Source organism: Bos grunniens, chromosome 8 (genome assembly GCF_055505025.1).
Source record: "Bos grunniens cultivar Pamir isolate PY7600 chromosome 8, Bosgru_T2T1.0, whole genome shotgun sequence".
Lineage (NCBI taxonomy): Eukaryota > Metazoa > Chordata > Mammalia > Artiodactyla > Bovidae > Bos > Bos grunniens.
Window position 1 is genome coordinate 21243824 of NC_141172.1, and position 24192 is coordinate 21268015.

At 41.2% G+C, this 24192-nt stretch overlaps 2 protein-coding genes and 1 pseudogene across 2 annotated transcripts; all 3 read right to left on the reverse strand.

Annotated features, from left to right (window-relative positions):
* Positions 1-3156: 3156 nt before the first annotated feature.
* Positions 3157-9997, reverse strand: LOC147366755 (interferon omega-1-like). Its single transcript, XM_086414282.1, has one exon. It carries the CDS (start codon positions 3839-3841, stop codon positions 3254-3256), a length of 588 nt encoding a protein of 195 aa, XP_086270408.1. The 5' UTR covers positions 3842-9997; the 3' UTR covers positions 3157-3253.
* A 231-nt stretch (positions 9998-10228) lies between these two features.
* LOC147366756 (interferon alpha-F) lies at positions 10229-10961 on the reverse strand. The gene has a single exon (XM_086414281.1). The coding sequence runs from the start codon at positions 10913-10915 to the stop codon at positions 10229-10231; it is 687 nt and encodes a 228-aa protein (XP_086270407.1). The 5' UTR covers positions 10916-10961.
* Positions 10962-21750: 10789 nt separating this feature from the next.
* Positions 21751-22341, reverse strand: LOC147366757 (interferon alpha-7-like; annotated as a pseudogene).
* Between the last annotated feature and the right edge of the window lie 1851 nt (positions 22342-24192).

Genomic DNA, 24192 nt, shown 5'->3' on the forward strand with positions numbered 1-24192 from the left:
TGCGATTGCCCCCTTCCAGCTCTGGCTGCCTGTCACCAGAGGGGATGGTCTGCAGCCGGCTATCTCTGTTCAGTCCTTTGTTCTGTGCGTGGGCCTGGTGGTGTCTTAGGTTAGGGCTGGCTTTTCACATGGTAGATATCCCACAGTCTGGTTTGCTAACCCAAAGTATTTCGCTCAGATAGCGCTCGGGGTAGTCAGGCCAGATCCTTACTGTAAGCGATGCAGCCTGCGCCACACCTCCCTGCCCAGCCCCCACTTGCTAATGGTGTGTGCAGGCGTCTGCGCTGCTTCTCCGCTGGGGGAGTTACCATAGGGCTTGTAATCTGCGGGTTTTAATTGTTTATTTATTTTTCCTCCCTGTTATGTTGCCCTCTGTGCTTCCAAGGCTCTGCACAGATTCAGCAGTGAGAAGGTTTCCTGGTGTTTGGAAACTTCTCTCTTTTTAAGACTCCCTTCCCAGGATGGAACTCCGTCCCTCCCTCTTTTGTCTCTTTTTTTGTCTTTTATATTTTTTCCTACCTCCTTTCGAAGAGTTGGATTGCTTTTCTGGGTGCCTGATGTCCTCTGCTGGCATTCAGAAGTTGTTTTGTGGAATTTACTCAGCGTTTAAATGTTCTTTTGATGAATTTGTGGGGGAGAAAGTGTTCTCCCCGTCCTACTCCTCCGCCATCTTAGCTCCTCCCCACTGCAGATTGCTTTTCTTTCAGAGTTCTTCTGAACCAATTCCAAGAGGTGGACTAGAAGACTGGAGTATGACTGATGACAACCACCATCAATTAGGAAAAGGAAAATTAATGGTTGCTGCTAGATGCTATGTGTCACCAGTCAGATTGGCAAAATTGAAAAGGATGATAAGATCCTGTTTTTGTCAATGAGTGAGAACATATAAGAGCTTATATGGTCTTGAATGTGGCTTCATGTAGTCATTGTTGTCATGGACGTTGGCAGTATGCATGTGCAAGGTTTATGTATTTGGACCAATAAAATTGACTTCATGGCCCCGTGTTCAGAGAAAGACTCTCGCTTGGGTATAAGACACCTGCATACACTTGTAGCAGTCTCTCCTCAAAGGCACTAATTTCTGAGAAGGACCGACTCTAGGAGGTGACACTGCCAGCACTTAGGGGACCGAAGTCTTCATGGAAAACAACTAGGATCAAACCCAGGACAGCCCAGGGCTGGAGAGCAGAGCCTCACCCTGCATGGCCCTTGCTCTTTTCTTCCTGCCTCTACTTTGCTGCTGAAAGACTGAAACCCAACAGCGAGTTGAGAAGGTAAGTTTAGAAATGTCTTCAAGAAGTAGTAGAGTTGTACTCATACTAAAGAAGCAAGAAACATTATTAATGAGTAATGTGTGTGATTTTCTGCATTCATATGAGATCTCTATGATTTCCCTATTATTCATTTTTATAGTAGATCAAAGCATTTTCTACTAATCCTTCTTTCTTTTTTTTTCAATTTAATTTTTTATTTTATGTTTTTTTAATTTTTTAAAATTTTATTTTATTTTTAAACTTTACAATATTGTACTGGTTTACATATAATATCATATATGGAAGGAATCGCCAGTCCAGCTTCGATGCATGATACTGGATGCTTGGGGCTGGCGCACTGGGACGACCCAGAGGGATGGAATGGGGAGGGAGGAGGGAGGAGGCTTCAGGATGGGAAACACATGTATACCTGTGGCGGATTCATTTCAATATAATTCTTCTTTCTCAAAGAATTTCTGTGACTTCCTAAGAATACTTCTAGAAGTCTGAAACACAGAAATTGGAATTGTCTTCAGCCTTGAGCACAGGAGAGTTCACACACTGAATATACTATGAAACTAGCACCCAAGTTAAATATTTTTACCAAAGACCTAGCATCTTTCCAGTGCTGCCTTTCAGTCACTGCCTCAGGCCAGCTGTCCTGCCTGCTCCCTGTGGGCAGCTACTCTAGGACTCTCCCTGTCCTGATTATTTGACCAAGCACACTTTTATGCTTCTTGTAATATGGACTCATTGATCCAAATGGTATTCCTATGAAAAACTACTGTTATTTTCCCAATATTTGAGAAGAAGATCAAGATAGAATGCATGCCTGCATGCATGCTAAGTTGGTTCAGTCATGTCCAACTCCTGTGACCCATGGACTGTAGCCCACCAGGCTCCTCTGTCCATGGGATTTTCAAGAAAGGATACTGGAGTGGGTTGCCATTTCCTTCTCCTTAGTGTTTGTGATATTTTTCAGGGTCACACTGCTGTTAAATAGCAAAGCTGCAATTCAAAGGTTTTGAAACTTCTAGAACTCTCCTTTCACTTGTGGCTCTCTTCCAGTGATTTCCACTCAGAGAAATTTTGAAGCCAGAAACCATCACAGAACAGAGCTCCTGTGTTGGAGGCAGTGAAGATATAGTGTAAGGGAGTGGGTTGTTCAGTAAAGCAGGACTGAGGAGAAGGTGGGAGAAAGAGTAACAGGTGTCAGGATCAGCCACTCAGCACCACATGTTCGCAGCTTCCCTGGAGGAGGTGAGTCCTCCCCCCACATACTGACACCAACCATTCTTTGCTGATTGGGTATACACTATTTATATTTGTGACTTGAGGGCTAATCATTTACCACCATTTCAGAGACTCCTTTCTACTTGGTTTTTTTTGTTTTGTTTTGTTTTGTTTGGGTAGAGAGGGCTGCACTCCACAGCTTGCAGGATCTTAGTTCCCTGACCAGGTATCCATAGCACCTGAGCTTCTCACACTGGAAGCATGGAGTCCTATCCACTGGACTGCCAGGGAATTCCAGGAATTCTACCTTTTGACAATCATTTCTGAAACGTAATACAACTATTCTGTAGTATAAATGGACAAATGCTATTCCATGATAGGTTTATGTAGACAAAATATATATTTAGTTCTTCATAATGAAAAAACAAAGTTACTTTCATAAAAATTTAATAAATAAAACAAATTAGAAGATTAAGGAAATGAACATATTTTCTAAATTTTATTACAATGCAGAAAAACATTTTTACATGAAAATATAAATATGATGAGATAAAAGAAAACAAATACATAAATAAACATAAATAACATCAGGGGAGTTATCCTCTTGCAGTTAAATACTTTTTATATCTACTTTCTTATTGCTACTGAGAAAGTACTGTTGATTGAATCCAGGAAACACTGTGGCTAAAGCAGAAATCAGAGTCTTCTGAAATGACCTCAGGGGAGCGTGCAAGGGTGATGTGGCATCTCAGTCAGTGAGAGTCATGTCAAGGTGAGTTCAAGTCTGAGTCCATCATTCTTAACCTTTCTTGCAAGCTGATTGATGAAGAGAACGATCTCATGATTTCCACTATGACGATTTCCCAGGCGCAGTCGCTGTATTCCTTCTCTTTCAGGTAGACACGGATTCCCTGGAAGTACCTCTTCACGGCCAGTGTGGGGCCCGTCCTTCCCAGAGCAGAGTCTTCCTCTCCTGTCACCGGGCCCAAGCAGGCGTCCAGGTCGTCCAGCTGCTGATGGAGTCCAGTGAGGAGCTGCTCCAGGAGGGTGGTGTCCCAGGCAGCAGAGGAGCGCTCTGTGTGGAAGAGGTTGAAGGTCTGCTGGAGCATCTCGTGGAGCACAGAGAAGGCCTGGGCCTCCTGGAGCTGGCCGCCCTCCACCATCTCCTGGGGGAAAGCGAAGTCTCTTCTGTCCTGCAGACAGAAGCGAGGGGAGAGTCTCCTCATTTGGCCCAGGAGCCTGAGGTTCTTCCTGCCAACCAGCACGTGGTTCTGAGACAGGTCACAGCCCAGGGATCCTCCAGGGCCATAGCTGACCAGCACCAGGGCCATCATTAGAGAGAGCACAACGGCCATGGGGAAGATTAGGCTGCTGCTGACCTGGCTGAGGCGGCGTCTGGTGGAACCTTGAGGTAGGTTCTCTGACGCCACTCTTTCTAAGCAAGGCCATTAAATAAGGAACATGGTAATTTTCATTTTCTAATTGTTTTAATACACTTTCACTTCCTTTTTTGATTTTCATTTGTGTATTCGCAATATGATCAAAAAAATGTCATCAGTTTAAAGTATTAAATTTACGTATTTCCCAATAATTTCAAATGTACCCATCCAATTGGATATTTGTCACTCAAATGAGAACATTTTTATTATTCAAGACTTTTACTTAAACTGTTCAACACTTTTCTGCTCAGAGTTTCTGAGCTGGAGGAAGGAGATTCAGTGATGGTGTTGTCTCTCACTGGAAGCTTATGTCACAGAATCTAGAGAGTTTCAGTCATTCATTCAGACCATTGATTCCACTGGATATGTCTGTTCCTCTATCTCTTTCTTCCTCTGAGAATGAAGGATGGTGAGAACCAGGCTACTGGTTCAGGGAGAAATAGCCTTCTTTCCTTTACTTGAGTATAATTTTTCACTTAGTTTCTACATTCTTTTAGTGACTTGTTGACCAGGATTGGTCTTGCTGCTCCTGCTCTAGTTCTAATTCACCTTGAAATAAGAACAATAAAGTGAAGGGAAGAAAGGCAGAGGGGCTGTATCTCTATCATATGTAAGACTTTAGTTTTTTTTTTGTTGTTGTTTCCCTTTGCCACTTTCCTAGAAAGTAAAACTCCACAGTTGTTTTGTGGGCAAAAAGAAAACTAATCTAAGTCTGAATGTCTGAATATGAATGAAGGGAAGTTGTTTTCCCCAACACAATGATGTCTTCTGATTTAGCAAACTTTCAGTGCAGCACAGCTGGGGATGAGCTGTGGTAGAGGGGAAGCATGAGGCCAGTATGAACAACAGAAAGGCTGGGCCATGGCTGCTCTGACAGAAGCTCACGAAGGTCGAGTCCTGAGTCAAGTGACTGTCCTTTGCTTTGCAAGATCAGCTACCTCATTTTTCTTTCAATTAATGCATGAGGATTAGTTTCAGGAGAGAAGGAAGAAGTCAAACCCATCACCTAACAAGAGATGGACAACTAGAATGCCAATTGCTGAAATACTAACCTTTGCTGTCAGTGTCTTGGAGACCAGCCTTGCTGAGCATCTGTCTAGGTAATAAATCCACTCAGGCAATGAGAAGATGCTTTGAAAGAAACTAGAATGAAATAGAATTAAATGATTCCAAAACATCCTGAACTTAATCTGGATAATAGTAATTATGATATTAAAAACAATCGCTGAATTTTATTGCCTGCTACTAATGGAGTGTTCAAGCTGGTTTTAGAAAAGGCAGAGGAACCAGAGATCAAATTGCCAACATCCGTTGGATCATTGCCAACATCTGGATCATCATGCTCCAGAAAAACATCTATTTGTGCTTTACTGGCTATGCCAAAGCCTTTGACTGTGTGGATCATAATAAACTGTGGAAAATTCTGAAAGAGATGGGAATACCAGACCACCTGATCTGCCTTGAGAAACCTATATGCAGGTCAGGAAGCAACAGTTAGAACTGGACATAGAACAACAGACTGGTTCCAAATAGGAAAAGGAATCTGTCAAGGCTGTATATTGTCACCCTGCAGAGTACATCATGAGAAACGCTGGGCTGGAAGAAGCACAAGATCAAATCAAGATTGCCAGGAGAAATATCAATAACCTCAGAAATGCAGATGACACCACCCTTATGGCAGAAAGTGAAGAGGAACTAAAAAGCCTCTTGATGAAAGTGAAAGAGGAGAGTGAAAAAGTTGGCTTAAAGCTCAACATTCAGAAAACGAAAATCATGGCTTCTGGTCCCATCACTTCATGGGAAATAGATGGGGACATGGTGGAAACAATGTCAGACTTTATTTTTGGGGGGCTCCAAAATCACTGCAGATGGTGATTGCAGCCATGAAATTAAAAGACGCTTACTCCTTGGAAGGAAAGTTATGACCAACCTAGATCGCATATTAAAAAGCAGAGACATTACTTTGCCAACAAAGGTCCATCTAGTCAAGGCTATGGTTTTTCCAGTGGTCATGTATGGATGTGAGAGTTGGACTGTGAAGAAGGCTGAGCACTGAAGAATTGATGCTTTTGAACTGTGGTGTTGGAGAAGACTCTTGAGAGTCCCTTGGACTGCAAGGAGATCCAACCAGTCCATCCTAAAGAAGATCAGCCCTGGGTGTTGTTTGGAAGGACTGATGCTAAAGCTGAAACTCCAGTACTTTGGCCACCTCATGTGAAGAGTTGACTCATTGGAAGACTCTGATGCTGGAAGGGATTAGGGGCAGGAGGAGAAGGGGATGACAGAGGATGAGATGGCTGGATGGCATCACCGAATCGATGGACATGAGTTTGGTTGAACTCCAGGAGTTGGTGATGGACAGGGAGGCCTGGCATGCTGCGATTCATGGGGTCACAATGAGTCGAACACAACTTAGTGACTGAACTGAACTGAATGGACTAGTCATTTTCAAGCTCTTTATAATTTTAACTGAATCCTCTCATTAACTCTTAGGGTCCCACTTACTTATACTCCTGGAGAAAAATATAAATCTAGACAAATGAACTATTCAAATCATAGCAAAGATTCAAGAGCAAACCTTGGGGGCTTTGATTTGTCTGATCGATCCAATTTAAAAAAAAAAAAAGGAAGGCTGCAAATGAACATGACATTAAGGAACCAATGAAATAAGTGATAGGAGGAGAGTGAGTTGACAAAGACCCCTTAATCCATTTCAGATGCCAAAGGGTCACTATCTATTGTTTTGTAGGGCCACAGTGTGTGGTCTGCAGTCCGCAAAATTAAGATCTAATCATAAATAGTCAAAATCACTATTAAGTAGTTGGAAGGGAGTAGATTGTTCTGCCAGCTAAAAGAAAAGCAGGAGTTTGCTCATTATCTAGTGGTTAGGATCCAGCACTTTCACTGCTGTGACCTGATTTCAATCCCTGGTTGGGAAGTCCGATCACACAAGCCTCGCTGAAGTCTAAGCATTTATGAGTGGTTTCCTCAATGAAATATAGTAAAATGATTTTATTAACCCTATGAAAGGTAAGCCCTAGTTTCTATGTATTTTAATCTTTTGCACTTTCTTGTGAGCTTAAGAACAAAAAAAAAAGCATCTAACAGTTTCTTGCCACATGAGTTCTGACATTTCTCCTTCAGGATGACAATGAAAACATCTTTCTGCATCAGATTCTGCAGAATGAAGTCTCTACCCACTGCAGTCCCTGACCTCCAACACACCCTGATAGGAGTTCAGGGTTGAGATCAGGAACGAGGCACTCTGTGCTCTGGGAAAACTGACACAACAGGCCTTCAGATAGTTAAATAATTTCCATAGAAAATTGATGAACCCAATTTTACACCTTCTCATGGGTAGAAAAGCTTTAAAATCTTTCAGAGAGACATCTGTTCCTCCTGATTCTCAGCCACTTTCTCCCAAGATGTGAGCTTATCTGCACGTCACCTCTTCTCCTCAATCGCATGCATACTGACCTCCTCTATGTCCGTGGAGCAGTTCCTCAGAGCTGAGGGGAGGCTGTCCTCTGGCCTATAGTCCTCAGCAAGTTCTCCCAATAAAATGAACTCTCGGGAGTCATGTTTTTGGGGTTTTTTTTTTTTTTTTGGTTGACAAAGTCCCCTTCCAGGAGACCTCCTCAGGTAACCTGCTGTTCTCATTCTCAAGGAAGACACCTGCATTTCTCACCTCCAGTCCAGCTGGGTCATCCTGGTGTCTACTGATGGAGTCCAGTGAAGAACCGCTACTCTATTTCCCAACTTCTGGTCAAGATGTGGGTGTTGAGGAGGCCTGTGTGTGACCAAGATGGAAGCGCATGTGTGCTTCCTAGACAGAAGCAGTTAACATTTTTCTCCTTAGCAGAGAGAAACTGGCTTGAATTGTGAACTAAGCCTCAAAGCCTTGTATGTTATCTTTTTAAAAAATTTCTAGCTCAACCTATTAAACATCATTAAGTAATGCTATAGAACTGACATGAAAAGGTTATTTAGAAAATAATTTGTTAATGAAATGATATTTTTAGCAGTAATATCAGAATGTTTTTTACTTGTTTAGGGCCCTAATCCTCAAGAAAGTTTCCAAACCTCTCAATGTACTTTACATGTTCCCTGAGGGGCTTCTATGGTGGCTCAGTGGTAAGGAGCCCACCTGCCAATAGGACCACATGCGGTCCTAGAGGATGCGCATGCTGCAGAACAGCTGAGCCGTGTGCCGCAACTATTGCCCTGTGCTCTAGACCCCAGGACCCCCACTACCAAAGCCAAGTGCACCGGAGCCTGTGCTCCCCAACAAGAGGAGCTACCACAGTGAGAAGCCTGTGCACCACAACTAGAGAGGACCCACCTTTGCCACAACTAGAGGAAAGTCCATGCGGCAATGAAGACACAGCACAGTGAAAAATGAATAAAAAATAAAATTATTTCAAAAGTCCCTCCGACTTTACATATAGCTACTGAGTGCTGTATGTCCCAGCTGGAAAGAAGAGAAAGATGACTGATCCGTCAGTGTCCTGAAGATTGCCTACATTAAATACATGAATTTCCACAAAGATCTTTGTTACTTTGAGAAATTTTATTCTTCCAGTGTGCATGTTACTAACATGAGTCCTGCGAGGAAAGCTCTGTCCCGCTGTTGCTAAATGTATTAAAAGCCCTGCCTGTGCCCCTTCTATTCAATCTTGTTTGATTTTGTTTGTCTCTCAAAGATGCAAAGACACCATGATGGAATTTAAGAGCTTCCTTGGATTGCATTATCCCCAGGTACCTCTTGTCCTGCTCTGTGATAACTTGCTGGGTCCTAAGGAAGAAACAAGTCTGCAGCTGTGACGGGAGTGACCGTCGCCCCTTCCAGGACTCTGCAGGCTACTGTGGTGTGAACGTCACTTGTGCTGGGGACACAGCTGGTGGCCAGACATTCGTGCTCTGCCTCTGCTCTCAGCATCTGCTTCAGTCTTCTCAGTCTCTGAACAGGAATGTTGTGGAGAAGCACTTGCCTCAGTGTAGTTCATCTGTGTTGTTCTGTGTCCTGAGAACCCGCTGCTGCTCCAGTGAACACTTTAAACATCTCTGTTCTCCTTCCAAGTTCTCAAGCTACTGCTGTCTTTCCATGTTTACGGTGCTTTGAGCTTTTCTCAAATGAGATTCCTGAACCAGGTGAGTTCCTCCTGGTGCAACCAGCACATGGAATAGCCTAGGTAAACACTCAGAGGAGCCCCTGGTGTCTCCACCATTGTTCACTGTGGGGCAGGGTTCCCTCTATTTACTGTGTTTCTCTGGGAGGCTGGACAGTCTGGACCTGCAGTGCTTGGCAGGCAGAGCAGGTGAAGTCATAGGAGAGTGTCTGACAGATCTAGAACGTTCACTTGGGTTCCGCTTTTAGTTGGTAGTTTGCTGTCATAAGGGGAAATTGACAACCAGAAACCGTAATGGAGAAGGACACAGCTGTATGAATGGAGAGGACACCTTCATGCAGAGTGAATGAGGAGAGCACACTTGGGATTTCTACATTGGGAGGAAGTGAATGACTGTGATATTTGAGTGTAACGATAAGATATGCACCTCATCTCTTGCCAACTGAATACCATGTCTTCAAGCATCTCTACAATTGTTTCCAGGGGAAAAAATTCCACAACCAACAAGAGGCAGAAAATCCTTCCCAAAGATTCATCAAATCCTGAAGGATGGATTTTTTATTGTTGTTGTTCGTTGTTTTTAGGTTACTGTTTTTGAAAAAAATCAGAATTACAAAAAGCACTGGAGTGGTTATGTTCAAGGTCCTCAGAGCAACAACATAGCTAGAGCTAGAGTATTTTTACTTCTAACATGTGAATCCTAAAGAGGGCTCAAGGAATCGTAAAATGCACTTTTTAATCAAGTTGCCATTCAGGCTTGGTGTTTCTGTTTTAATGAAAAAACAAAGTTAAGTCTTTTACAGTAAGAATTTAATAAAGGAAGAAAAATCATAAACTGACTAAATACAAAATATACAGTTTCCCATAAGTATACATACATACTATTTTATCAACAAAATAATTTAAATATTTATGAATAGTTAAATAAATATTAAAGTAGATAAATAAATGTCCAGGTAATTAAATACGTAGATAGGTCAACTTTGGCATCTGTGAGGAACCAGTTCCTATAGAGTAGAACATGATGTTGCTTAATATTCCAGAAATCATTTGACGTATTGATTCAATTCAGGGTTCAATGACAGCAGAAATCAGAGTCCTTGACATGGCAGCACAGGAGGACATGTGGTCTGTTGGTCCATGAGAATCATTTCTGTGTTGAACCAGGTGTGTGTCAGTCCTTTCTCCTGAAACTCTCCTGCAAGTTTGTTGAGGAAGAGAAGGCTCTCATGACTTCTGCTCTGACAACTTCCCAGGCACAAGGGCTGTGTCTCTTCTCTTGCAGATAGAGAGTGAGTCTGTGGAAGTATTTCCTCACAGCTAGGCTGGAGTCCTTCTTGAGCAGGGGGGCCCCTCGCAGCCCCTCCTCCTGCCTCAGACAGGCTTGCAGGTCAGTAAGCTGCTGATCCAGTGCAGCGCGAAGCTTGTCCAGGAGGCTCTCATCCCACGCAGCGGCCGAGCCCTCTGTGCTGAAGAGCTGGGAGGTGTGCTGGGTCACCTCGTGGAGCACAGAGATGGCTTGAGCCTTCTGCAACTGGCTGCCACCCAGCGCCTCCTGGGGGAATGCGAAGTCATTTCTGTCCTGCAGGCAGGAGGAAGGGGAGACCCTCCTCAGTTGTTGCAGGAGCATCAGGACCCTCCTGTTGGCCAGGCTGTGGATGTGAGGCAGGTGGCAGCCCGGAGAGCAGATGGCGTTGCAGCTGAGCAGCAGCAGGGCCAGAAGTAAGGACCAGGCTGGGGCCATCGGGGACCTTGCAGATGCTTCTCCTGGGGAGGTGGGTGACTCTGTGAACCTGCTCTCTTTGTTCTCTGAAGACCTTCCTTCAGGCCTGTGTCTTAAGTAGGAGCCCATGGTTTCCATTTTCTGAAAGTTCCCTCTTGCTTTCTACTTTCATTTTTGTTTTCATTTTGCACTCTCCAAATGGGTTAAGGCAGCATTTCTCAATCATTGTTTTTCATGTTTCCCTTCTTTCTTCTGACCACAGAGCCTTTTTAGATATTTTTTAGGTGCCTCCACTGTGAAATTTTGATAGCAGAGGTATACTGGGTATGTTTTTATGGACTCTATGGATATCTTTTCTCTGTACATAGAAAAAGAAAGTATAAATCTTACTCTTTGCATTCAATGTAGAGTTAAGAATTACATAAAATTTTAAGCTATAATTTAAATGTGAAAGCTACTGATTTTTTAAATTTATTTTTTTATTGAAGGATAATTACTTTACAGAATTTTGTTGTTTTCTATCAAACCTCAACATTAATTAGTCACAGGTATACATATATCCCTCCCTTTGAAACTCCTTCACATCTCCCTTCCCATCCCAACCCTCTAGGTTGATACAGAGCCCCTGTTTGAATTTCCTGAGCCATTCAGCAAATTCCCGTTGGCTATATATTTACATACGGTAATGTAAGTTTCCATGTTACTGTCTCCATACATCTCACCCTCTCCTCCCCTCTGCACGTGTCCATAAGTCTATTCTCTATGTCTGTTTCTCCATTGCTGCCGGGCAAATAAATTCTTCAGTACCATTTTTCTGTATTCCATAGACGTGCATTAGAATATGATATTTATCTTTCTCTTTCTGACTCACTTCAGTCTGTATAACAGGTTCTAGATTCATCCACCTCATCAGAACTGACTCAAATGCATTCCTTTTTATGGCTGAGTAATATTCCATTCTGTATATATACCACAACTTCTTTAACCATTCATCTATGAATGGACATCTAGGTTGCTTCCATGTTCTGCTAAGTCACTTCAGTCGTGTCCGACTCTGTGTGACCCCAGAGACGGTAGCCCACCAGGCTCCCCCGTCCCTGGGATGCTCCAGGCAAGAACACTGGAGTGGGTTGCCATTTCCTTCTCCAATGCATGAAAGTGAAAAGTGAAAGTGAAGTCACTCAGTCCTGTCTGACTCCCAGCAACCCCATGGACTGCAGCCCACCAGGCTCCTCCATCCACGGGATTCTCCAAGCAAGAGTACTGGAGTGGGTTGCCATTGCCTTCTCCTGCTTCCATGTTCTAGCTGTTGTAAATAGTGCCGCAATGAACAATGGGATACATGTGTATTTTTCAACCCTGGTTTACTCAGGGTATATGTCTAGAAAGGGGATAGCTGGGTCATATGGTAGTTTTATTCCTAATTTTTAAGGAATCTCCATACCATCTTCCCTAGTGGCTGTATCAATTTACATTCCCACCAACAGTGCAAGAGCTTTCCCTTTTCTCCACATCCTCTCCGGCATTTATTGTTTGTAGACTTTTGGATGATGGCCATTCTGACCTGTGTGAGGTGATATCTCATTGTGGTTTTGATTTGCATTTCTCTAATAATGAGTGATATTGAGCATCTTTTCATGTGTTTTTAGCCACCTGTAATGTATTTGGAGAAATGACTGTTTAGGTCTTTTCCCCACTCTTTGATTGGGTTGTTTGTTTTACTGGCATTGAGTTGTATGAGCTGCTTGTATATTTTGGAAATTAACCCTTTGTCAGTTCTTTCATTTGCTATTATTTTCTCCCATTCTGAGGGTTGTCATTTCACCTTGCTTATAATTTCCTTTGCTGTGCCAAAGCTTTTAAGTTTAATCAGGTCCCACTTGTTTACTTTTGGTTTTATTTCCATTACTTTTGGAAGTGGGTCACAGAGGATCTTGCTTTGATTTATGTCATCGAGTGTTCTGCCTCTAAGAACATCGAGTGTTTTCCTCTAAGAGTTTTATAGTTTCTGGTCTTATATTTAGGTCTTTAATCCATTTTCAGTTTATCTTTGTGTATGTTTTTTGGAAAGTGTTCTAATTTCATTCTTTTATATGTAGCTGTCCAGTTTTCCTAGCACCATTCATTGAAGAGGCTGTCTTTGCCCCATTGTATATTCTTGCCTCCTTTGTAAAAATAAGGTACCCATAGGTGCATGGGTTTATTTCTGGGCTTTCTATCTTGTTCCATGGGTCTATATTTCTGTTTTTGTGCAGTAACATACTGTTTTGATGACTGTAGCATCACAGTATAATCTGAAGTCAGGAAGAAATAGAAATTATGAACAACCCAATTAGAAGCACTGTAACTGCATTCTTCTTTCTCAAGACTGCATTGGCTATTTGGGGTCTTTTGCATTTCCACAAAAACTGTGAAATTTTTTGTTCTAGTTCTGTGAAAAATGCCATTGGTAATTTGATAGGGATCACATTGAATTTGTAGATTGCATTTGCTAATGTAGTCATTTTGAAAATATTGATTCTTCCTACCCAAGAACATGGAATATCTCTTCATCTGTTTATGTCATCTTTGATTTCTTTCACGTGTCTCATAATTTTCTGTGTAAAGTTCTTTTGTCTCCTTAGGTAAATTTATTCCTAGATATTTAATTCTTTTGGTTGCAATGGTGAATGAGATTGATTCCTTAATTTCTCTTTCTGATTTTTCATTGTTAGCATATAGAAATGCAAGTGATTTCTGTGTATTGATTTTGTATCCTGCAACCTTGCTAAATTCACTGATTAGCTCTAGTAATTTTCTAATACTATCTTTAGGGTTTTCTATGTACAGTATCATGTCATCTGCAAATAGTGAGAGCTTTACTTCATCTTTTCCAATCTAGATTCCTTTTATTTCCTTTTCTTCTCTGATTGCTGAGGCTAGGACTTCCAGAACTACGTTGAATAATGGTGGTGAAAGTGGACACCCTTGTCTTGTTCCTGATCTTAGCGGGCATGCTCTTAGCTTTTCACCATTGAGAATAATGTTTGCTGTCAGTCAGTCAGTCAGTTCAGTCGTTCAGTCATGTCCGACTCTTTGTGACCCCATGAATCACAGCACGCCAGGCCTCTCTGTCCATCACCAACTCCTGGAGTTCACCCAGACTCACATCCACTGAGTCATGGCTTATCATATATGGCCTTCACTATGTTGAGGTAGGTTCCTTCTATGCCCATTTTTTGAGGAGGTTTAATCATAAATGGGTGCTGAATTTTGTCAAAGGCTTTTTCTGTGTTTATTGAGATGATTATGTGGTTTTTATCTTTCAATTTGTTACTATGGTATATCACATTGATTGATTTGCATATATAGAAGAATCTTTGCATTCCTGGAATAAATCCAACTTGATCCTGGTGTGTGAGCTTTTTGATGTGTTGCTGAATTCTATTTGCTAAAATTTTGTTGAGGATTTTTGCATCTATGTTCATCAGTGATATTGACTGTAGTTTTCTTATTTTCTGTTGTCTTTGTCTGGTTTTGGTATCAGGGTAATGGTGGCCTCGTAGAATGAATTTGGAAGTGTTCCTTCCCCTGCAATTTTTTGAAAGAGTTTTAGAAGGATAGGCATTATCTCTTCTCTAAACGTTTGATAGAATTCTCCTGTGAAACCATCTGGTCCTGGAGGTTTTTTTGGGTGGGGGGAGATTTTTTTTTATCACAGCTTCAATTTCAGTGCTTGTAATTGGGTTGTTCATTATTTCTATTTCTTCCGGGCCCAGTCTTCGAAGATTGAACTTTTCTAAGAACCTGTCCTTTTCTTCCAGGTTATCCATTTTATTGCCATATAGTTGTTCATAATACTATCTTAAAATCCTTTGTATTTCTTCATTGTCTGTTGTAACCTCTCCTTTTTCATTTCTAATTTTGTTGAACTGATTCTTCTCTCTTTTTTCCTTGATGAGTCCAGTTCAGTTCAGTTCAGTCGCTCAGTCGTGTCCAACTCTTTGCAACCCCATGATCATGGCATGCCAGGCCTCCCTCTCTAACACCAACTCCTGGAGTTCACTCAAACTCATGTCCATCGAGTTGGTGATGCCATCCAGCCATCTCATCCTCTGTCGTCCCCTTCTCCTCTTGCCCCCAATCCCTCCCAGCATCAGGGTCTTTTCCAATAAGTCAACTCTTTGCATGAGGTGGCCAAAGTATTGGAGTTTCAGCTTCATCATCTGTCCTTCCAATGAACACCCAGGGCTGATCTCCTTTAGAGTGGACTTGTTGGATCTCCTTGCAGTCTAAGGGACTCTCCCATACCACAGTTCAAAAGCATCAATTCTTCGGCGCTCAGCTTTCTTCACAGTCCAACTCTCACATCCATACATGACCACTGGAAAAACCATAGCCTTGACTAGATGGACCTTTGTTGGCAAAGTAATATCTCTGCTTTTCAATATACTGAGTCCAGCTAAAGGCTGCAATTTTGTTTATTTTCTCAAAGAACCAGCTTTTAGTTTTATTAATCTTTACTATTGTTTCTTTCATTTCTTTTTCATTGATTTCTGCTCAGATATTTATGATTTCTTTCCTACTACAAATTTTGGGGTTTTTTTGTACTTCTTTGTCCAGTTGTTTTAGGTGTAAAGTTAGGTTGTCTATTCCATGATTTTCTTGTTTCTTGAGGTAGGATTGTATTGCTATAAACTTCTGTCTTTAGACTGCTTTTGCTGCATCCCATAGGTTTTGAGTTGTTGCGTTTTCATTGTTATTTGCTTCTAGAAATTTTTTAATTTTCTTTTGGTTTCTTCAGTAATCTGTTGGTTATTTAGAAATGTATTGTATAATTTCCATGTGTTTGTGTTTCTTATAGTTTTTTTCTTGTAATTAATATCTAGTCTCACAGCTTGTGGTCAGAGAAGAAGCTTGATAAGATTTCAATTTTCTTAAATTTACTGAGGGTTGATTTTGACTCAGGATGTGGTCTATCCTGGAGAATGTTCCATGTGCACTTGAGAAGAAGGTGTATTCTTCTGCATTTGGATGGAGTGTCCTGAAGATATCAATGAGATCCATCTCATCTAATGTATCACTTTAAGACTTGTGTTTTCTTAGTAATTTTCTGTTTTGATGATCTGTCCATTGGTGTGAGTGGGGTGTTTAAGTCTCCTACTGTTATTGTGTTACTGTCAATTTCTCCTTTTATGTCTGTTAGTGTTTGTCTTATGTATTGAGGTGCCCCTATGTTGGGTGCATAGATATTTACAATTGTTATGTCTTCCTCTTGGATTGATCCATTGATCGTTATGTAGTGTCCTTCCTTAGCTCTTGTAATCTTTATTTTAAGGTCAGTTTTGTCTGATACGAGGATTGCTACTCCAGCTTTCTTTTGCTTCCTATGTGCATGGGATATATTTTTGCATCCTCTCACTTTCAGTCTATATGTGTCTTGAGGTCTGAAGTGGGTCTCTTGTAGACAGCATATATATGGGTATTGTTTTTGTGTCCATTCAGCCAGGCTGTGTCTTTTGGTTGGAGCATTTAATCCATTTACGTTTAAAGTAATTATTGATATATATGTTCCTATTGCCATTTTCTTAATTGTTGGGGGTTGATTTTGTAGATCCTCTTTCCTCTGTTTTATTTCTTGACTATATAAATCCGTTTAACATTTGCTGTAAAGCTGGTTTGGTGGTATTGACTTCTCTTAACTTTTGCTTGTCTGAAAAGCTTTTTATTTCTCCATCAATTTTGAATGAGATCCTTGCCAGGGGCAGTAGTCTTGGTTGTAGATTTTTCCCTTTCAGTCCTTTAAATATATCCTGCCATTCCCTTCTGGCCTGCAGAGTTTCTGCTGAAAGATCAGCTGTTAAGTGTATGGGGTTTCCCTTGTTTGTTACTTTTTCCTTCTACCTTAATGCTTTTAATATTCTTTCTTTGTGTTTAGTCTTTGTTAGTTTGATTAGAATGTGTCTTGGTGTGTTTCTCCTTGGGTTTATCCTGTATGGGACTCTTTGCGCCTCTTGGACTTGATTGAGTCCTTTTCCGTGTTGGGGAAATTTTCAACTATAATCTCTTCAAAATTTTTTTCATACCCTTTCTTTCTCTCTTCTTCTTCTGGGATACCTTTAATTCAACTGTTAGTGCATTTAGTATGGTCCCAGAGGTCTCTGAGGCTCTCCTCAGTTCTTATGATTCTATTTACTTTATTCTGCTCTTCAGAAGTTATTTTCACCATTTTACCTTCCAGCTCACTGATTTGTTCTTCTGCTTCAGATATTCTGCTATTGATTGCTTCTAGAGTATTTTTAATTTCAGTAATTGTGCTGTTTGTCTCTGTATGCTTATTCTTTAATTCTTCTAGGTCTTTGTTAATGGATTCTTGTTTTCTCTCCATTTTGCTTTCAAGATTTCAAGCAAAGGATGCAGAGAAAGTCCTTCAGTGAACCATCAATTCGCCTTAGGTTGCACCACTGACCTTGTATAAAATTTGTTTATATTCCATAAACTCAATCTCAGTGCTCCTCTTACATATGATACACAAGAAAGGCCAAATACAGAAATAATTACTAAGGGGTTAGATTTTGTTGTATCAGGTTGAGCTTTGACATGTAATAACCAATCATTGTAATGACAATATTTGTTCATATTCCAGAAAACTAATGTCTGCATGCATGGAAGTAGCATTATCCCCAGTGAGAAAGCATGATTTAGGAGTCACCATCCATGTGAATCTTTCTCTCTGTTCATTTGCATTAAATTTCAGATTTCCCAAATGACTTTCAAGTTCCAATCAAAGTCTATTGTTTTCAAATAAAAGGAAACCATCTTTTTAATTAATTCAGAATGGGGTAAATGTTGATTATTTCATGGGAAGACTTAATTTTTGGCTCTGCTCCTGAATTCTTTTTATTTTACAGTGGATTTTATGTTGTCTTGTCCCCTTATGTTCCAAACTTCAAATAAGAAATATGTGACCATCTTTGGCAAATCAGCTCTGTAGTGACTGAACTCTGTCTTCTCTTTGGTATCCTCTGTACCAGGCCTAGTGTAATCGCTCAACAAGTTGTTTTGTGGTTATTTATTTACTTATTCACTTCTGGATGCACTGGGTCTTCACTGCTTGCCCGGACTTTCATCAGCTATGGCAAGTGGGGATCGCTCTTCCTGGCAGTACCCGCTTTACTTGCTGTGCAGTCCTCCTCAGGCTCTAGCGTGCAGGCTTCAGGAGTTGCAGCGTGTGGGCTCTAAAGCAGGGTCTCAGTAACAGGGGAGCACTGTCTTAGTTGTTCCGTGGCAGGTGGACACTTCCTGGACCAGGGATCGAATCTGTCTCTCCTGAGGAAAGATTCTTCTTCACTGCACCATCAGGGAAGTCCTCAACAAGTAATTGTAGCTAAAGCAGTTTCTCAGATTTCCTTCTACCACTGGAAGGCATTTACAAATGACCAAGCTATTTTTCTTCATCTGGGCCCTATTTCCTGGAACTGTAATAGACAGCATTTGGTATTTCCACTCTATTCCTGCTGGTACCAGTCATACTGAGTTTTTTGCTAAAACCACTAGGAGTCTCCTTCCTTGAAGGCACATGTGGTCTGGGGATTCAAGTAGCAAGTGCAACATGCTTTTCAGCCTTTGCCCAGCACTATGTTAAACTCAGGAGGATGCCTCACCCCTAATTGTCCTCAACTAGGTCATGATTCCAGAAAACATCTACTTCTACTGCATTGACTACACCAAAGCCTTTGAATGTGTAGATCACAACAAACTGTGAAAAACTCTTCAAGAGAAAGAAATACCAGTCTACCTTATGTGCCTCCTGAGAAATCTGTATGCAGGTCAAGAAGCAACAGTTAGAACTGGATATGGAACAAAAGACTGGTTCCAAACTGGGAAAAGAGTACATCAAGACTGTATACTGTCAGCCTGTTATTTAACTTATATCCAGAGTACATCATGTGAAATGCCAGGCCTAATGAAGCACAAGCTGGAATCAAGATTGCTGGGAGAAATATCAATAACCTCAGACATGCAGATGATACCACCCTTATGGCAGAAAGCAAAGAGGAACTAGACGAACACTTTCTCTAAAGATGAGAGTGAAAGAGGAGAGTGAAAAAAGCTGGTTTAAAACTTAAAACATTCAGAAAATGAAGATCATGGCATCTCGCCCCACCACTTCATGTAAAATAGATGGGAAATCAACAGAAAGAGACAGTTATTTTCTTGGGCTCCAAAATCACTGCAGATGGTGACTGAAGGCAGGAAATTAAAAGACACTTGCTCTTGGGAAGAAAAGTTATGACAAACATAGACTGCATATTAAAAAGCAGAGACATTACTTTCCTGATAAAGGGCCATCTAGTCAAAGCCATGGATTTTCTAGTAGTCATGTATGGATGTGAGAGTTGGACTATAAAGAAAGCTGAGTGCTGAAGAATTGATGCTTTTGAACTGTGGTGTTGGAGAAGACTTTTGAAAGTCCCTTGGACTGCAAGGAGATCCAACCAGTCCATCCTAAAGAAAATTAGTCCTGACTATTCATTGGAGGGACTGATGCTGAAGCTAAAATACTTTGGCCACCTGATGTGAAGAGACGACTTATTAGAAAAGACCCTGATGTTGGGGATGATTGAAAGCAGGAGGAGAAGGGGAAGACAGAGGATGAGATGATTGCATGGCATCACTGACTCAATGGACATGAATTAGAACAAGCTATGGGAGTTGGTGATGGGCAGGGAAGCTTGGCATGCTGCAGTGCATGGGGTCACAAAGAGTTGGACACAACTGAGGGACTGAATTCAAGTGACGTTATGACTGAAAAGAACATGCTGGGTGTCATATACAGAGCCATGTATCTGAACTCAAACTCTCCCTGATGCTCATAGCCCACAGCAACCAGGCAGTTTACCACAATACTCTTGGTGGATCTTTACCGACACGGCAATTGCTACTACATTGATCCAGATACTTCAGAGAATCCTCACAAGGAATGATGAATGATCATTTTCATGCTCCATTTATTCCACTGCATCAGCTGTTGAGTTCCATTTCAGTGTGACTTCCAGTATTTGATACGTAATAATTAAAGCCTTATGACAGGTTGAAAATCTAGAGTTTGGATATGAATCCCTGATTTCCTTTTTTTGCCTGCTAACCTGCTCCTTTTTTTTTTTTTTTGCTCAGCATGACTATATTCTTACAAGCATGTAGACTTTAAAGCCCTTTATGTTCTGAATGGTTAGGATCCCACAAAATTCATATCTTGAAGTCCTAAAACCAAGCAAATGATATCAGGTGATAGACCTTTTGAGATATGCTTAGGGTGGGGGATGGAGACCTCACAAAAGGAAATAATGCCCTTATAAAAGAGGTGGATATAAACTACTCCCTCTCCTGCCCTGTGATGATACAAGGAGAACTCTGCAGTGTGAGACCTGAAGCAGGCTCTCACCAGAACTGGACCACACTGATATCCAGTTCTCGGATATCCAGACTCAAGAACTAACTTGCAGCAATACATTTCTGGTCTTTGCAAACTACCCAGTCTATGCTCTTTTGTTGAAGAAGCTTGAACAATAAGATATAACATGTCCTGTTTTATCCTAAGAATACCTCCAGGAGTCTGTAAAATACCTGAAAGGGGAAATCAACTTCCTCAACCCTGTTCCTAGACATTTCGTCTGGGCTGTAACATTTCTTGAGCTCAATCATATTCATGTAACATCAATTCACAAGGATGGTAATGATAGGAGAAATAATAATACCAACATCTGTTAATAGATATGATGTGATAACGCACTAATTTAAATATTCTTCACAGTTCTACAAGGGAGGATATGATGAAATAACGTGTGAGAGAATTTTTAAAGATCATTTGCAGAAATATTTTCTTCAAGTTTGCATTTTCAACATTTGGAAGGTATGGTGAGTGGAAGACCCACTGTCCAGTTTTAGCTCAGTGATTCTCAAGTACTTGCAAGGAGCTGCCTGATCAGTCTTTCGTTGTCTCCCTCAGGTAATAAGGAAACATTTTGTCTACACTTGTAGATGTTTTCCTCATTGGCCTATGCCTTTGGGAGTCAACCTGAATGCTTCTTTCAAATAGTCTATGATGCTCTGAACTCTAACTGACATCTCTGTCATCTTCCCCAAGCTGAAACTGTGATATAAAAGTTTGTCAGAGTGTGTGCAAGCAAGAACATTGGATTTCCCCTTGCACACCCACCCAGAGCTCCATTAGGACAAATAGTGCAAAAATGAAAAAACGGTCTTGTGCACTGAACTTGTCTTCTCCTCTCTTAATCATCCAATTATTTCCCAAGTTCCTTGCCATGAGACTCCCATTAGGATAAGTCCAGGCCATGTAATGTGAGAAGTGCTATTACCCCATCTACTCCTGGTATTTGGAAGCATCCCATGTGACCCACCAGTCTTTTCTCTTTGCCTTCAAGGAGAGTAGACTCAAGTAGTACAGGCAAATTTGGAGTCACAGGTTGATGATGAAAAAAAATCTCAAAACAATGGCACCAATGTTCTCAACTCACTCTTTGGAGGAGAGCAAACTAGAAGATTTACCTGATCAAGGCCTGAATTGTGCTCTTCAAAGAAGAAAAGAAAAGTGTCCACTAGAATCAAATTCCTGACACTTTGTTGTTTACATGTTAAAGAAGCTAAGCATTAGGTTAACTGACAAATACCTTTAACAACATACTCTCTTAAAAACTTTTCCATAAAAAAATTTCATATGTTGAAAACAGAAAATACCCTCAAAACACATAAAAAATCTTTTAAATTATGTTATAAAATTATTTATTTAAGAAAAGAGATTGTGTTCCTTGTCTAAATATTTTTGTAAAATTGTGATTTTCATTTCAGACATTTTTCAGTTTGTAAGCAAACAGATGATCATTTTGGAGGCTTAAGCAAACAATAGTCTTATTGAGTGGAGAGTGGTCACAAGTATAATTTTCATTGTATCTGTTGACTTTTCTTGAGGATTCTTACATGAGGGAAAGGCACTTTTAATTTCCACTCTGACAACCTCCCAGGCTCAGATAGAGATGGATTCCTTGTAAATACTTCCGGACGGCAATTCCCAAATCGGGACAGTCCAGAGTCACTTCTTCCAGCTATTCCAGGCTCTGACCCAGGCTGGAGTAGTTTGTTGAGGAAGGCGCTGTTCCAAGCAGCACAGCTGCTATCCGTGGTGAAGAGGTTGAAGATCTGCTGGAGCATCAGTTGGTGATAACAGGTGCCTTGAGTCATCTGAATTGGGGTGATATTCTCTCTTCTCAAATGAAACTTGAAGTCGTGTCTGTGCTCTAGGCATGACTGAGAGGGGATCGTTTTCATCTGTCTCAAATATATGAAGAGTTTGTTGTCAAGAGGACAATCAGGGATGGAGCAGAGCATCACTCCTGCCACTAGCAAATAGATCTTGGCCATAGAGTTTCCGTGATTCATTGGAAGCCCAACAGGAGCACGCGGACACCAGAAATCAATGAGCAAAAGTTTCTTCGCCCGCTCCTGGCACAGTGCGCATCTCTGGCAGTTCACGAGAGGGAGGAGGATGTCTTCTTAACGGTTTTATTATGGAGTTTGCGAGTTCCGGGAGAAGGTAATGTCACCCCACTCCAGTGCTCTTGCCTGGCATGGACGGAGGAGCCTGGTAGGCTGCAGTCCATGGGGTCGCTGGGAGTCAGACACGACTGAGCGACTTAACTTTCACTTTTCACTTTCCTGCATTGGAGAAGGAAATGGCAACCCACTCCAGTGTTCTTGCCTGGAGAATCCCAGGGACGGGGAGCCTGGTGGGCTGCCGTCCATGGGCTCGCACAGGGTCGGATACGACTGAAGCGACTTAGCAGCAGTAGCAGCAGCAGCGAGTTCTGAGACTTCCTTTCAGCGGGTTTGGCAGCCAGAGGAAAGGCGTAGCTGTTCAGAGACCAAGTTGGTGCTCCTTGAGCAGTGCACTAAGAAATCTTCAGTCTGAGTCCTTGCCAGAGACGTTTTGTTCTGTGGTAAACCTGGAACCTTGCGTTTTCTGGTTTCCCCTGAGTATTGTGCTTTCTTTTGCACAGAAACTTGAGCGAGCCCACTTTTACAAAGAAAAGGCGCTTACGGAGGCATTTGAAGCAGAGAATGAGAGCGAGTTGGGGCCGATTTTACAGATTCGGGCTCGTTTCTGGCGCGATGAAGGGACAGCTAACGGAAAGAGGAATTTGGCGGCGGTGATGGGACAACTGGACGGTGTTGGGGACGCCCTGCAGGTGAGTCGCAGCGCGGTCCCTACCCGAAGACGGGGGAGCTGTACGCCCCTGGAGATGCTCTGGGACTTTCAGGATGTCGTTCAAGGAATTGGCCTTGAAGTAGGGGAGTAAGTATTGAACAACTGAAAAGTAGGAATATTCAAAAACTCACAGCGCTGTATTTTTATGCGTTTAAATTTATATTTAATTATATCGTCTCATTAAATATTTAAAATTTTTTATTTTTGAAATATTCTTTAAAATATTAAATGTATGATATTAAAATATGTGAGTATTGAAATATTCATTTTATGAAAATATTTTAAATGTTAGATAATATATTAAAATATGAGAGTTAAAATGATATTAATATTTATTAGTATTTTATTAAATTCTTTTTAAGCTATGGTTTATTTATACTGAAACAAAAATTTAATATGATTTTACTTTCCTGGCTTTAATGGAAGCCAACTCATTAATATATTCAAGCTCACTTCTATATTTGTTTGACAATTTCTTGTGACTCTGTGACAGTCTTAAGTAATTTTTATTTAAGCTGAGTTTCTGAAACACCACTGCCAGCACCCCACCTTGCGTGTAGTGTAGAAAAAAGGATTAGTGCAGATGTCCCTGGTCCAATGAGCAAGACTGTGCTTTCAATGCAGGAGGTGCGAATTTGACGCCTGGTCTGGGAATTAAGATCCCACAAGCAGTGCTGTGCAGTCAAAAAGAAGGGAAGAAGATGGAAGAGAGAGAGGGAGAGAGGAACCAGAGGAAGAAGAGGCAGTGTCCTGTACAAAGCATTGAGGGCATTTACCACGTCTGATCTTTTCATTTTCTTTGGGAAGAATTTTATAGGTGAAATGAAAATTGCCCAGATTTCATTGGCAATGTGAAGCCTTTCTTTGTAAGACACATATGGTCTTGCAAATGAAAGGGCATTTTCTGTCTTTCTTGAAAATTTTGATGTTTTGTTCAGTGTGTGTATTTTGGTATTTTCATTTTTTAATATTGAGTTACAGTGTTATTTATCTTGATGGCTTAGACTTGGTGCCTTTTAACATTTCATACTCAAGACAAGTCCTTTCTTACTTTGCCCCAAATACTAACCCAAGAAATAGCTTTAGAAGTACTGTTGCCACCTTCCCTGGTGGCAGGGAAAGTGTAGGGATGTCCCATTTCTTGTCATCCTCT